This window comes from Leptonychotes weddellii, chromosome 8 (genome assembly GCF_054177405.1).
Source record: "Leptonychotes weddellii isolate Sample4059 chromosome 8, ASM5417740v2, whole genome shotgun sequence".
Lineage (NCBI taxonomy): Eukaryota > Metazoa > Chordata > Mammalia > Carnivora > Phocidae > Leptonychotes > Leptonychotes weddellii.
In genome coordinates this window covers 22,504,004-22,516,802 of record NC_138376.1, presented here as the reverse complement: position 1 = coordinate 22,516,802, position 12,799 = coordinate 22,504,004, and the positions used below count along the sequence as shown (strand labels likewise).

The following is a 12,799-nucleotide window of genomic DNA, read 5'->3' as shown; positions in this document are numbered from 1 at the left end:
CTATGAAAATACTCAACAGGGGCAGCTAAACCAGTCTGGGTGAGTCAAAAGAAGCCTAGAGGAACAGAGGTCCAAGCCAAGGCCTGAAGACTGATTAGGAGTTAGCCAGGCACTGAGAGGGCAAGAGCATTCCAGAGGGGACAGCCAAGGTTAAGGAACAAGCACATGACAAACTGGGAAGACCAATGTATTCAGCGTGACTTAGGGGCTTATGGTACAAGGGAGAGGTGGGGAAAGGTGAAGCAGGAGAGGGAGGCTTGGGCCTTGTCAGCCATGCTAAAGAGGGAGGCTATCCAGAGGAATAGTGAAGAACTTTAAGCCTAAAAACAAGGAGAGATTTGTGACTTAGATCACTTTGCAGTATAGAGACTGGCTTGGAAAGGGGAGAGAGATCCAAGGCTTTTGCAGTGATCCCAGGGGAAGAGAATGGAAACTGGAATTAAGGCAGTGGCTGATGGAAGAGAAGTAGTTTTTTTTTTTTTTAAAGATTTTATTTATTTGACAGAGAGAGAGAGAGGGAACACAAGCAGGGGGAACAGCAGAGGGAGAGGGAGAAGCAGGCTTCCCGCAGAGCAAGGAGCCCGATGTGGGGCTCAATCCCAGGACCCCGGGATCATGACCTGAGCCGAAGGCAGACGCTTAACCGACTGAGCCACCCAGGCGCCCTGGAAGAGAAGTAGTTTTATGGGGTGCTTAGGAGGTAAAGTTAATGTCTGGGGAATCGTTTTGCTGTGTGGGGGAGGGGGAGAGACAAGATTGCGTACCCTGTTTCTGACTTGACAACTGGGTGGGTGGCACCATTTTCTGCGACAGGGTTTATTCCAGTGGAGCTTGGAGGAAGGGGGTCATGGCTGCACAGATTTGGGTGGCATCAACACACAGCGGGAGGAGAGTAATGGAGATAGCCCTCAAAATGTGTAGCATGAGAAGAGAGCTAAGGAAGAAAGTAAAGAACATACACCAAAGGGAAGGCAGGGCAAGAGAAGCCAGCTGATGGTGAAACCTGGAAAGTGTGGTGCGATGAAAGCCCAGGTAAGAAGGCGAAGTGTGAGATGCTCCTGGGGAGTGATGACACCAAGAATGAGAAGTGGCCACTGGATTTGGCAGCAAGGAGCCTTGATGGTATTGGTGGGAGCAGTTCGATTGGACAGGTGAGATCAGAAGCCCCAGATGTCAGACGATGGAGGAATAATTTGGAGGAAGGAAATGGAGGCAGTGGAGGAAAGGATACAATTCTCAATAAATTTGGCGGTATTTGCAAGGAAAGAAAAATGGAGGGAGCAGAGTATATAGAATTGAGGAAACTTTTTTTTTTTTGTAAAGTTTTGAGTGTTTTAATATGCTGTTAAGAAGAAGGATCAAGTGAGGCAGAAAAGTTGGAAATGCAGGAAAGTAGGAATTAGAATGGGACAAGCCCTGGAGAGCAGAAGCTGGTGGTACTGAGAGTGCGGGTGCAGAGAGTACCCTCCTGCAGGAGCTGAGTGGCTTCTGTCTTAATAGAAGGAAACAGCACTGACATTCAGCTGGTCTCCTCTGGTACGGCTCAACCAGGTGTTAGAACACTTCTGTGCCAGTTAGTACGTAGTATAGGTAAGTGCAATAAGCAGTAAACATAATTAATAAAATCTGATATGAACTCCTCGATTCAAGCTAATTAAGAGCTTGCAACAGCTATTGGTTAAAGGGTTTGCAGCGGCATCTGAGACGCTTAGCAGCGGCGTCCTCTGCTGGTGGGGCAGCACCACTGCAGGCGGAGAGTGGCTTTGTACATATATGAAGCACTCTTTAAAATTGCCTGTTTAAATTATCTTTGAAGTATGGAGTTGCTACTGCTTCTAAATAGTTAGCTTCTATTTTTATTTTATTGCTAGTACATTGTCATTCTTGTGCCATTAAGTTGCAGTGTTTGAATATTTACAAATTCAAGAATTTTTAATAAAATATTAAAACCAAACTTGGGTAAAGAGAACAAAGTTTGGATATGTTTCTTAATGTGTCTTTTGAAATATCAAAGTGAAAATCACTTGATTGCTGGGGTGCCTGGGTGGCTCAGTCGTTAAGCATCTGCCTTCGGCTCAGGTCATGATCCCAGGGTCCTGGGATCGAGCCCCGCATCGGGCTCCCTGCTCCGCGGGGAGCCTGCTTCTCCCTCTCCCACTCCCCCTGCTTGTGTTTTCTCTCTCGCTGTGTCTCTCTCTGTTAAATAAATAAATAAAATCTTAAAAAAAAAATCTAGTTTGTCTGATATAGGGGTTGCTACCCCTGCTTTCTTTTGATGTCCATTAGCATGATAAATGGTTCTCCGCCCCCCCCCACTTTCAATCTGGAGGTGTCTTTGTGTCCAAAATGTGTCTTTTGCAGACAGCATATTGATGGGTCTTCATTTATTCTTTTTTTTTTTTTTCAGATTTTATTTATTTGTCAGAGAGTGAGAGAGAGAGAGAGTGAGCACAAGTAGGGGGAGTGGGGGAGGGAGAAGCAGGCTCCCGCTGAGCAGGGAGCCCAATGTGGGACTCAGTCCCAGGACCCTCGGATCATGACCTGAGCTGAAGACATGTTTGACTGACTGAGCCACCCAGGCGTCCCTGGTCTTGTCTTTTTTAATCCAGTTTGATACCCTATGTCTTGATTGGAGCATTTAGCCCATTTACATTCAGAGTAATTATTGAAAGATATGAATTTAGTGCCATTCTATTACTTGTAAAGTTGCTATTATAGTAGATTGTCTGTTTCTTTCTGGTCTTTATTACTTTTGGGCTTTGTCTCTGCTCAAAGGATCCCCTTTACTATTTCTTGCAGGGTTGTTTTAGTGTACACAATTTCCTTTAGTTTTTGTTTGTTCTGGAAACTCTTTATCTCTCCTTTTGTTCTGAATGACAGCTTTGCTGGATAAAGTATTCTTGGCTGCATATTTTTCCCATTTAGCATAGTGAGTATATCATGCCAGTCCTTTCTGGCCTGCCAGGTCTCTGTGGATGGGTGTGCTGCCAGCCTTATGTTTCTACCCTTGTAGCTTAAGGACCTCTTGCCCCGAGCTTCTTTCAGGATATTCTCTTTATCTCCAATATTTGCAAGCTTCACTATGATATGTGGAGGTATTGATTTTGAGGGGGGTTCTCTGCCTCCTGGACTTGAATGCACATTTCCTTCCCCAGATTAGGGATGTTCACAGCTATAATTTGTTCAAATAAAGCTTCTGCCCCTCTCTCTCTCTTCATCTTCTGGGACCCCTATCATCTGGATATTATTTCACTTTATGGTATCACTGATTTCAGTGTCTCCCTTGGTGATCCAGTAGTTTTTTTCCTCAGCTTCCTTATTTTCCATCAATTTGTCTTTTGTATCCTGACTCTCTCTTCTGCCTCATTTATCCTAGCTGTTAGAGCCTCCATTTTTTACTCCATTTCAGTAATAGCATTTTTAATTTCAGCCTGATTAGATTTTAGTTCTTTTATTTCTTCAGTACTGGTTTCTCTAGTGTCTTCTATGCTTTTTAAAACCCAGCTAGTATCTTTATAATCGTTGTTTTGAAAACTAGTTCTAACATCTTACTTATATCCATATTGATTAAATCCCTGGCAGTGAGTACTACCTGTTGTTCTTTCTTTTGGGGTGAGTTCCTCTGTCTCATCATTATGTTGAGAAAAGAATAGAAGAAATAAAGAGAAAAGACAAAAATAACAACAGAAAAAAACAAACAAATCAGAAGAAAACAAAACAAAATAAGAAAAAAATCAAAGAAGAATAAAACAGAACAAAACAATAAACTAGATCCTGGGTGTATTTTGGTCTGTTTGTTAAAAGAAACTAGATCCCAAAATTGGAAAGAAAAATTTATATATATACAAAAATAAAATAAAATACAATGACAGGAAACATAAAATGAAAAAATATATAATGCATATATAAAAATAAAAATAAAATCGAGTAAAGAAAAGAATTGAAAAAATAAGAAAATAGCTGAAAAAAATAAAATTGAAAGACTAAGGAATAATAAAAAAAACCCACAAATGGTATATACTGTTTCCCCAAAAGCTGAAGTTTTCCAGTTTTCTATTATCAGTAAGCCTCATGCTAGCGAGTTGTTCATGCTAGTCTTCTGGGGGAAGGGTCTGTTGTGCTGATTCTCAGGTGTCCTTGCCCTGGTGGAATTGGGCCTCCCTTGCAAAGGGGCTGGGCTTAGTGTAAGAAGCTCTGGATTCCATCATGTGGTGCTATTTTGCTCCTTGAAGGCTTTTCAGCACTGATGGTGAGGCTACAGAGAAGGTTCTTATCTCAAGGAGTTGAAGAATGAATCTCCCGGACAAAGGAGAGTGAGTAAAGTGATAGAGTTTTAAGCAAGGATACAGAAAAAGCTCCAAGGAGTGAGAGGAGTTCAAACAGGGTTGCAACTGAGGGCTTTTAGGGTTGGTCTTGTATTGGTTAAGGACTAGTGATAACATCGTTAATGGCTTATTTCTTTTTAGGGTTTGGTTATTTTCTGTTGACCACAGGAGACTGTCATAAATAAGACTTACCCCTTGGACACCTAGGGCAGGGTGGTCTGGAGTGTTCCCTTATTCTAGTTTCCTTCCACTTCTGCATTTTTGGGATTTCTGTGAGCCTGATCATGTAGCCCCCATCTCTCCCTACCTAGCCCCACCTGTCCCTTACTCAATAGGGGGATGAAAATGGTGGCACCAGGATCTCTAGTATGGAACTGAAAGTTCACGCCCCCCACTCTTCAGTGAGCCTTCACAGAAAAACAGTCAATCACCCTTGTCTCCCTGGTTTCCATCTGAACTCTGTGTTCACTGCACCTGTAACTGACCGTTTTTATCTCAGGAATGTGACCCAGTTTCAAGTCTCCGAACTTTACGGGTTCTTGTGATGTGGACCTGAGCCATTCCCTGTGGGGGATTGGTGGAGAGGGAGAGAAGTCTTTCCAGGCTTCTGCCTTGTACCAGGCTCCTACCTGGAGTGCAGTTGTGCAAGTGTAAAGCCTTCCGTGATTTATGACAAAACCAAGCAGAAAGTTGGCACCTAGACTCACTGTGTTCAGCTGGCTTCTCTGCTCTGATGCCTGGGAGTTCCGCCGCACTCAGGCACCCCGTTCTTCTTGTGACCCCGGGGATCCTGAGACCACGCTGTCCCACTTGGAATCTGCCCCACTTTGCCACCTGAGCACCACTGGAGCAGACTTCTACAAGTTCTGATTTTGTGCTCTGCTGCTTATAATACTTTGCGGTGGCCTCCTTAGGCAGGCTCTCTCCCTTCTGTGGTATCCTACATATTGCCCCTGATTCACATCTCCGCACCACCTACCTTCCAAAAAGTGGTTGCTTTTCTTTTTTCTTTCTTTTTTTGTTTTTTTAAGATTTTATTTATTTGACACAGAGAGAGAGACAGCGAGAGAGGGAACACAAGCAGGGGGAGTGGGAGAGGGAGAAGCAGGCTTCCCGCAGAGCAGGGAGCCCGATGCAGGGCTCGATCCCAGGACCCTGGGATCATGACCTGAGCCGAAGGCAGATGCTTAACCCACTGAGTGACCCAGACACCCCTCTTTCTTTCTTTTTCTTTCTTTCTTTCTTTCTCTTTCTTTTTCTTTCTTTCTTCCTTCCTTCCTTCCTTCCTTCCTTCCTTCCTTCTTTCTTTCTTTCTTTCAGATTTTTATTTGTCAGAGAGAGAGAGAGAGAGCACAAGCAGGGGGAGCAGCAGGCAGAGGGAGAAGCAGACTCTCCGCTGAGCAGGGAGCCTGATGCGGGGCTCGATCCCAGGAGCCTGGGATCATGACCTTGATTTGGTTTTGGAATGTAGGTGAGGTTTGGTGGGGTGGGATCCGGAGCCGAACACCAAGGAAGAATTCTTGAGACATCTTTGGTGCAAAAAGGTGGTTTTATGAAAGCACAGGGACAGGACCCGTGGGCAGAAGGAGCTGCAATGGGGTCAGGAGGAGTGGCCCGTTATATACTTTCAAGTTGGGAGGGGGTTAGGGATAGCATAAGTCTCTAAGGAATTTTGGAAGCAAGGTTTCCAGGATCCTGAAGGGGCTAGCTATTGTTGGGAAAAGGTCATTTATTACAGTCTAATAAAACCTTAGACATGAGACCTTGCAGATGTATATCGGTGGGCCATATACTTGGGGGATGATTGCCAACACATATCTTGGGGGGTAGAGATAAAGGAAGTTTCCAAAGGAATTTTTATATGTTAAAGTAAATTTAGGGGCACCTGGGTGGCTCAGTTGGGCAACTGCCTTCGGCTCAGGTCATGATCCTGGAGTTCCGGGATCGAGCCCTGCATCGGGCTCCCTGCTCAGTGGGGAGTCAGCTTCTCCCTTTGACCTTCCCCCTGTCATGTGTTCTCTCTCTCAAAAAAATAAAATCTTTAAAAAAAAAATTAAAGTAAATTTACAGGATCCTTGAGGGGGGATGGGTTGGGCTAGGATTGTGTTTTGCCCTTAGCAAAGTATTAACATCCAGGCAGTTGGATGTCCCTAGAGGAATGTCGCTATGCCTGTTTCAAGGACTTGTCAATGGACTGTATATAGTAAGGAAATTCAATTATTTCTCTTCTGCCTTTGTTTCCCACATCAACTTCTGTCATTTAATAATATATCCTGAGGATTGCTCCATATTAGTTATGCAGGTCTTTTTCATTCTTTTTACAGCTGCATAGCATTGTTGTCTGGACGTGACAGTTTATTCAGTCTCCGTACTGATGGACATTGTGTCATTTCCAGTGTTTTGTTATGACAAATAATGCCTCATGAATGTTCACCGTGGAAATATATACTGAGTAGATTATTAGAAATGAAGTTTCTGAGTCTAAGGGTAATTGTAGATGTAATTTTGTTAGATGGTGCTAAATTCTACTCCACAGGGATTCTATTAAACGTTTTGCCCCCAATCAGCAATGTTATAATGGGACCATTTCTCCACAGCCTTACTAACAGGGTGCTTTGACGAAGTTTGGCACTTTTGTCACTCTGATCAATGGGAAATTGTTATCTTGGTATAGTTTTATTTTATCATGAATGCAACTGAGCATCTTTTCATATGTATCAAGGCCATTTGCCTTTCCTTTTCAATGAAATCTCCACTGATGTCTTTTGCTTAAAAGTTTTTTTTTTGGTGTTTGTGTTTGTGTTCTGGATTTTTAAGAACTGCAGCAGGAAGATAAGCTACAAGTTATTTGTACTATGTTACACATCTTTGTAATTTGTCCTTTGTCTATTTTTTTCCAAAACACATATATTTTTACTTTTATATAATGTTTGTTAATATTTTCTTTTATTCTGTATTTTGAATCATGATTAGAAAGGTCTTCCCAATCCACAGGTTATAGAAGAATTAATCAATGTGCTCTTTTAGTACTTATGTGGTATCATTATTTATATTTAAATTTCTGATCTATTGGAGTTTATTCTAGTGTGTGATGTGAAGTGTGGCTCTAATTTTATCTTTTCTCAGAAGCTATCCAGTTGTTCTAATACTATTAATTAAAAAGCCTATCTTTCCCCCAGAGATTTGAGATTCCACTTTACTGGCATACCAAATTTTCATACTTACTTGATCCTATTTCTCCGTTTTTATTTTTTATTTTTTTTAAGATTTTATTTATTTGACAGAGAGAGAGACAGCGAGAGAGGGAACACAAGCAGGGAGAGTGGGAGAGGGAGAAGCAGGCTCTCCGCCGAGCAGGGAGCCCGATGCGGGGCTCGATCCAAGGACCCTGGGATCATGACCTGAGCCGAAGGCAGATGCTTAACGACTGAGCCACCCAGGCGCCCCTCTTCTTCTTTTTTTTTTTAAAGATTTTATTTATTTGAGAGAGAGCACAAGCAGGTGGAGCGGCAGGCAGTGGGGAGGGAGAAGCAGGCTCCCCACTGAGCAGGGAACCCAATGTGGGGCTTGATCCCAGGAACCCAGGATCATGACCTGACCTGAAGGCAGATGCCCAACTGACTGAGCCACCCAGGTGCCCCAGGAGACTCTTAACTACAGGAAACAAACTGAGGGTTGCTGGAGGGGAGGTGAGTAGGGTATGGGGTAACTGGATGATGGGCATTAAGGAGGGCACTTGATGTAATGAGCACTAGGTGTTATATGCAACTGATTAATCACTAAACTCTACCTCTGAAACTAATGATATACTGTATGTTAATTAATGGAATTTAAATTAAAAAAAGAAACCAAAAAGGGCATACATTTTGTTTTGTTTTGGCTTTTTAAAAATACTTTCATTTAAATTCTAGTTAACATACAGTGCAATATTGGTTTCAGGAGTAGAATTCAGTGATTCATCACTTATATACAACACCCAGTGCAAAGGGCACACATTTTGAATTACTGAATTGTTTAGAAACATTAAGGAAAGCTATTGCATACTAGGATTTGATTTCCTTGTTATAGGGAGTCCACTTTTGCATATATTGACAACTATCTTATTATAAGTAAACATGAGAGGTACCTGGCCTGCTCAGTCAGTGGAGCATGTGACTCTTGATCTCGGGGTTGTAATTTCGAGCCCCATGTTGTGTGTAGATTACTTGAAAATAAAAAATCTTTTTTTAAAGATTTTATTTATTTGAGATAGACTGCAGAGCTAGAGAAAGAGCATGAGTGTGTGTGGGGGGAGGGCGAGGGAGAAGCTGACTCCTCGCTGAGCAGGGAGCCCGACCCAGGGCTCAAGCCCAGGACCCTGGGATCATGACCTGAGCTGAAGGCAGATGCTTAAACAACTGCTTAACTGACTGCACCACCCAGGCACCCCCAAAATAAAAAATCTTAAAAAAAAACCCCAAAACATGAAAAAGGACAGAGTTTAGAAAGGAGGAATAGGAGTATGACCTCTAGTTAGAGGAACCTATACTGATAAAAACATAAAACAGATGAATGAACCACAAACTCCTAAGTGAACCACATTCCGCATTGTTTCATCTATTTTCCTAATTGGGACATTCTTCCCATAGTCTCCCACATGAGAGGTATCACTTTATGATTCAGCCAAGAAATCAGATCTCAGAAGTTCCCCCATTACTATCCCACTGTGGGCATGTTCAGTCATGTGCAACCAACAGCACACTTAAACTTAGCCAAAAATCAGATCTAGTGTGCAAGAGCCAATGAGCTCAGAAATGAGACTCATGGGTGTAGCCAAGGAATATGAGCTGAAGACAAAAAGGGTCCAGATCTACCCTGACCCAGGTAGACATTATCTCCAGAAATAAGTGATCAAAAAGTAATTCAGAAGCATTTAGTTACTTGCACACTAATTACCATTTTTCATGCACCTAACTTATTGACAGATGAAGCAATCAGTGGAGAGACTGAGTCAGGGATGAAGGCAAAATAAAGATGTGGTAAATTTCTACATTGGTGGTCCCCAGGGAATGAATGAACCTCTCAGTATTCATGCCCCTTACATGTTGAATCTGAGCTTGGTTACCTGACTTGCTTTGTCAAGGGGACATTAGCAAGTGTGATGAATACAGAGGCTTGGTAAGTACTTACACCTTGGAGCTTGTCCTCTTGAAATGCTCTCTGTGGAAGCCACAGCATGTAAGAGGTTCAACCACCCTGAGACAGCCATGCTGTGAGGACCTCAAAACCAGCTATGTAGCTAGGCCACACTGAAAAGCAATGAGGTGCAAAAGAAGCTTCTTGGGTCTTCCAGATCAGGTGCCACAGCCACTAGCTAAATGCAGCTGAGTGACTCCAGCTGATGCCATATGGAACAGAAGAAACTACCCAGCCAAGCTCTCAGACAGTTTAGTCCACAGAATCGTTGTTTGAAGCCGCATTATGCAGTGACTTTTATGCAGCAATAAATAAGTACAACACAGGATTTATAAGAGAAAGGGACAAAAAAACACTGCATTCTGAGAACAGTGAATTTTATTTGTATGTTTGAGGTAAATTGATTAGCTGGCACCGAGCAAAGTGGTCAGTCTGAAATTCTATCTTTGAATAAGTTTCCTAGGGATATCAAATAAAACAATTTTTGTTATTTACTTATTCTCAAGAAAACCCTGAGGGTTTACCTATGGGGCATACTTGTGTAGTGTTCACCAGTGTCCTTTCATTAGCACCTTTGACCTTGTTAGTTCAGATTTGTACAATTTCCCTTATTAGGTTTATAAAAGAAAACCGAGATTGGGAAAGGCTGAGTGAGTCTGGAGGATCTGAAGCCACTCTGACCCGCTAAACTTTTTTCCTTGTTTAAAAACAACACCAGAGGGCGCCTGGGTGGCTCAGTCGTTAAGCGTCTGCCTTCGGCTCAGGTCATGGTCCCAGGGTCCTGGGGTCGAGTCCCACATCGGGCTCCCTGCTCCGCAGAGAGCCTGCTTCTCCCTCTCCCGCTCCCCCTGCTTGCGTTCCCTCTCTCACTGTGTCTCTCTCTGTCAAATAAATAAATAAAATCTTTAAAAAAAAAATAAATAAAAGCAACACCAGGGACCTGGGTGGCTCAGTCAGTTAAGCATCTGCCTTTAGCTCAGGTCATGATCCCAGAGTACTGGGATCGAGCCCCAAGTTGGGCTCCCTGCTCAGCAGGGAGTCTGCTTCTCCCTCTCCCTCTGCCCCCACTTGTGCTCTCTCTCACACACTCTCTCTGATACATAAGTAAATAAATAAATAAATATCTTTTAAAAAAATAAATAAATAAAAACACCACCAGTGGTATCAGTAGTCTGTCTAGCCCTTTAGTCAACAGTTAGGGCTACCTAAATAAAAAATGCTCTATGAAGGCTCAAGCTCTTACAGACAATCCTGGACCATGAGTTCCAAATGTGGCACTGTACTGAGGAAGCAGGGATGAAGGAGCACTGGGGTCAGGGCCCTGGAAATGGAAGCTGCTTAGTGGGGTCAAGTGGTCTATGGAAATCAGGATCTCCCTTAATGGTAGGAATATGAGCATGGGTAAAGACAGAGAGTTTAGCCAGTGACAGAAAAATACAAACTGAAACAGAGGAAAATAGAATAAAAAGCTGAAATACTCACAGAAGCACACAAAGTGAAACACAATTATACTTTATTTGAAAGATAGGGTGAATCCATCACTGGTGACTGGAGCTCTGAGGCTACACTTTCTCCTCAGGGAGGTGGGCTGGAATGGGGTGAGCTGCATTTGGCAGGGGCTGTGGTGGTTTGAGATCTGGGTAGATAGGAATTTGAGTTTTTTAAGATTGTAGCACCTCTCACACCAATCCAGAATCCACCTGTGTGTTCTTTTCACCTCTATGCCCCCTATCAAGCCTATCTTCCTGGGGCATCCCCAATTTTTCTCTACAAACCTGTCACCTGCTTGGCTCCCCAGCTGGGCCTCAGGCCGGTCTCCCCAGAGTAGATGATCAGGATCATTGAGGAAACGCTGGCTGCGTTGGCATGTTAGGCAAGTCTGTACTGTCCAGCGCTGTCCCCTGCAGCCTGGATGAAAGTGGGGAGGAGGAGGGAAGTGCCCAGGTTTAGGAGAAGAAAAGGTCTCCTGCACCCAGTTTTGCCTCCACTGTTTCTCAGTAAGAATTCCAACACTCCCCAAGTTTGAATACAAATTTGAGGCATCTTACCTCTGCTTAAAGTCTGTCAATTTCTTGGTATCCCTTAAGATAAAGTCCGAACTCCTTAACAAGCCTCTTCAAGATCTGCCCTGTTTCCTTCTTCAGCCTCATGTTTTTTTGCCCTTGCCTATCTCAAACTCCAGGTTCCTGAACTCTGGTCTCCTTGACAGCACCACAAGCTCTCCTGTCTCAGAGTCCTCACACATGCCTAGAATTTCCATTTCTCACTCCTTTTGCTTATCATGAACCGCACGACTACTAGTATAAGTAATTTAGCATTTTACTTCCTCAAGTAAAGCATTTTTCTACACTATCTTGTTTCTTAGTCTGTCCTATCAGACTATAATTTCAGTGAGAATAATGGATCTTGTACAATACTTGACTCATCTCAGAAAAATATTTGTCGAATGAATGAATGGTGATGTGAATCCTGTCCTCCACCATACAAAATAACATCTATTAGTATGTATGGGTGGGTTATGTCTTATGGCAACATCATTCCCTACTGCCTTTCCTTAGTTGGTCCAAGTTAAGTTAGCAATTCAACCCAGAGCTGGAAAGAGCCGGCTGCTGTAAATCCCACGCCCGACGCCCATCTAAAGCGAGGAAGGGGGTCTCCTCCCCAGCCCACTGGTGCTCCTCAATCACCCCCACATCATTAGGAGCACTCACGTCTCTGGCGCTGGGTGCAGGTGAGGCCCGGGATGAGGAGGGAAGAGCAGCCACGACAGAGGGTCCTCTTCACCGAGGGGTCCCTGCGGACGGAAGGGGATGGTGGTCCGAGCGCCCGCGCTCCCTCTCCCATGCTTCGCGCCCGCCGCCAGGTTCCCTGAGCGTCTCACCGCCGCAAGACCAGCCGCTTTGCGATGGTCCTCTCCGTGTGGCAGTAAAACCTCGCCAGCGCCTGGTTCGTGGGGTCCTGCGCAAGGACACAGTGGGCGGCCTGGGAGAAGGAAACCATTACTTCGTGGCCGGCCACATCCGGCCGCCTCCCCGTACGCCCCGAGACGCGGACTCACCTGGTACAGGAAGCTGAGCCTCTGGAAGGCCTCGCGGTCCTTCACCGGCCCAGCCATCTGCGCCGCGCGAGTCCCTCACACACGACAGTCCGCAGGTCCCGCCCCTCCGATAGCCCCGCCTCAGGCGCCCGCGCACGGCCTCCTGGGAAGTGTAGTTCCTGGGCCCGCGAGGCTCTCTCCGCGATCCTTACTCCGGCGCCACCCTGCGGCCTCAGGGACCCCAGTTATTTGTAAACCCACA

General features: G+C 44.3%; 1 protein-coding gene across 1 annotated transcript; it reads right to left on the bottom strand.

Moving 5' to 3' along the window:
- Window positions 1-10,996: 10,996 nt before the first annotated feature.
- RPP21 (ribonuclease P subunit p21) lies at window positions 10,997-12,692 on the bottom strand. The gene is made up of 5 exons (XM_006734400.3): window positions 12,559-12,692; window positions 12,382-12,482; window positions 12,212-12,294; window positions 11,276-11,408; window positions 10,997-11,136 (listed from the first exon to the last, which is right to left on the bottom strand). The coding sequence occupies exons 1-5, from the start codon at window positions 12,613-12,615 to the stop codon at window positions 11,076-11,078; spliced, it is 435 nt and encodes a 144-aa protein (XP_006734463.1). The 5' UTR covers window positions 12,616-12,692; the 3' UTR covers window positions 10,997-11,075.
- Between the last annotated feature and the right edge of the window lie 107 nt (window positions 12,693-12,799).

Excerpts from the sequence above, each read along its gene's own strand:
- RPP21 (XM_006734400.3), bottom strand. The coding sequence starts at position 12,615 with ATGGCTGGGCCGGTGAAGGACCGCGAGGCCTTCCAGAGGCTCAGCTTC. Across the intron at positions 12,483-12,558 it reads GGCTCAGCTTCCTGTACCAG|GCCGCCCACTGTGTCCTTGC; the intron begins GTGAGTCCGCGT and ends TCCTTCTCCCAG. Across the intron at positions 11,137-11,275 it reads GGGAGCCAAGCAGGTGACAG|ATCTCAAACCACCACAGCCC; the intron begins GTTTGTAGAGAA and ends CTATCTACCCAG.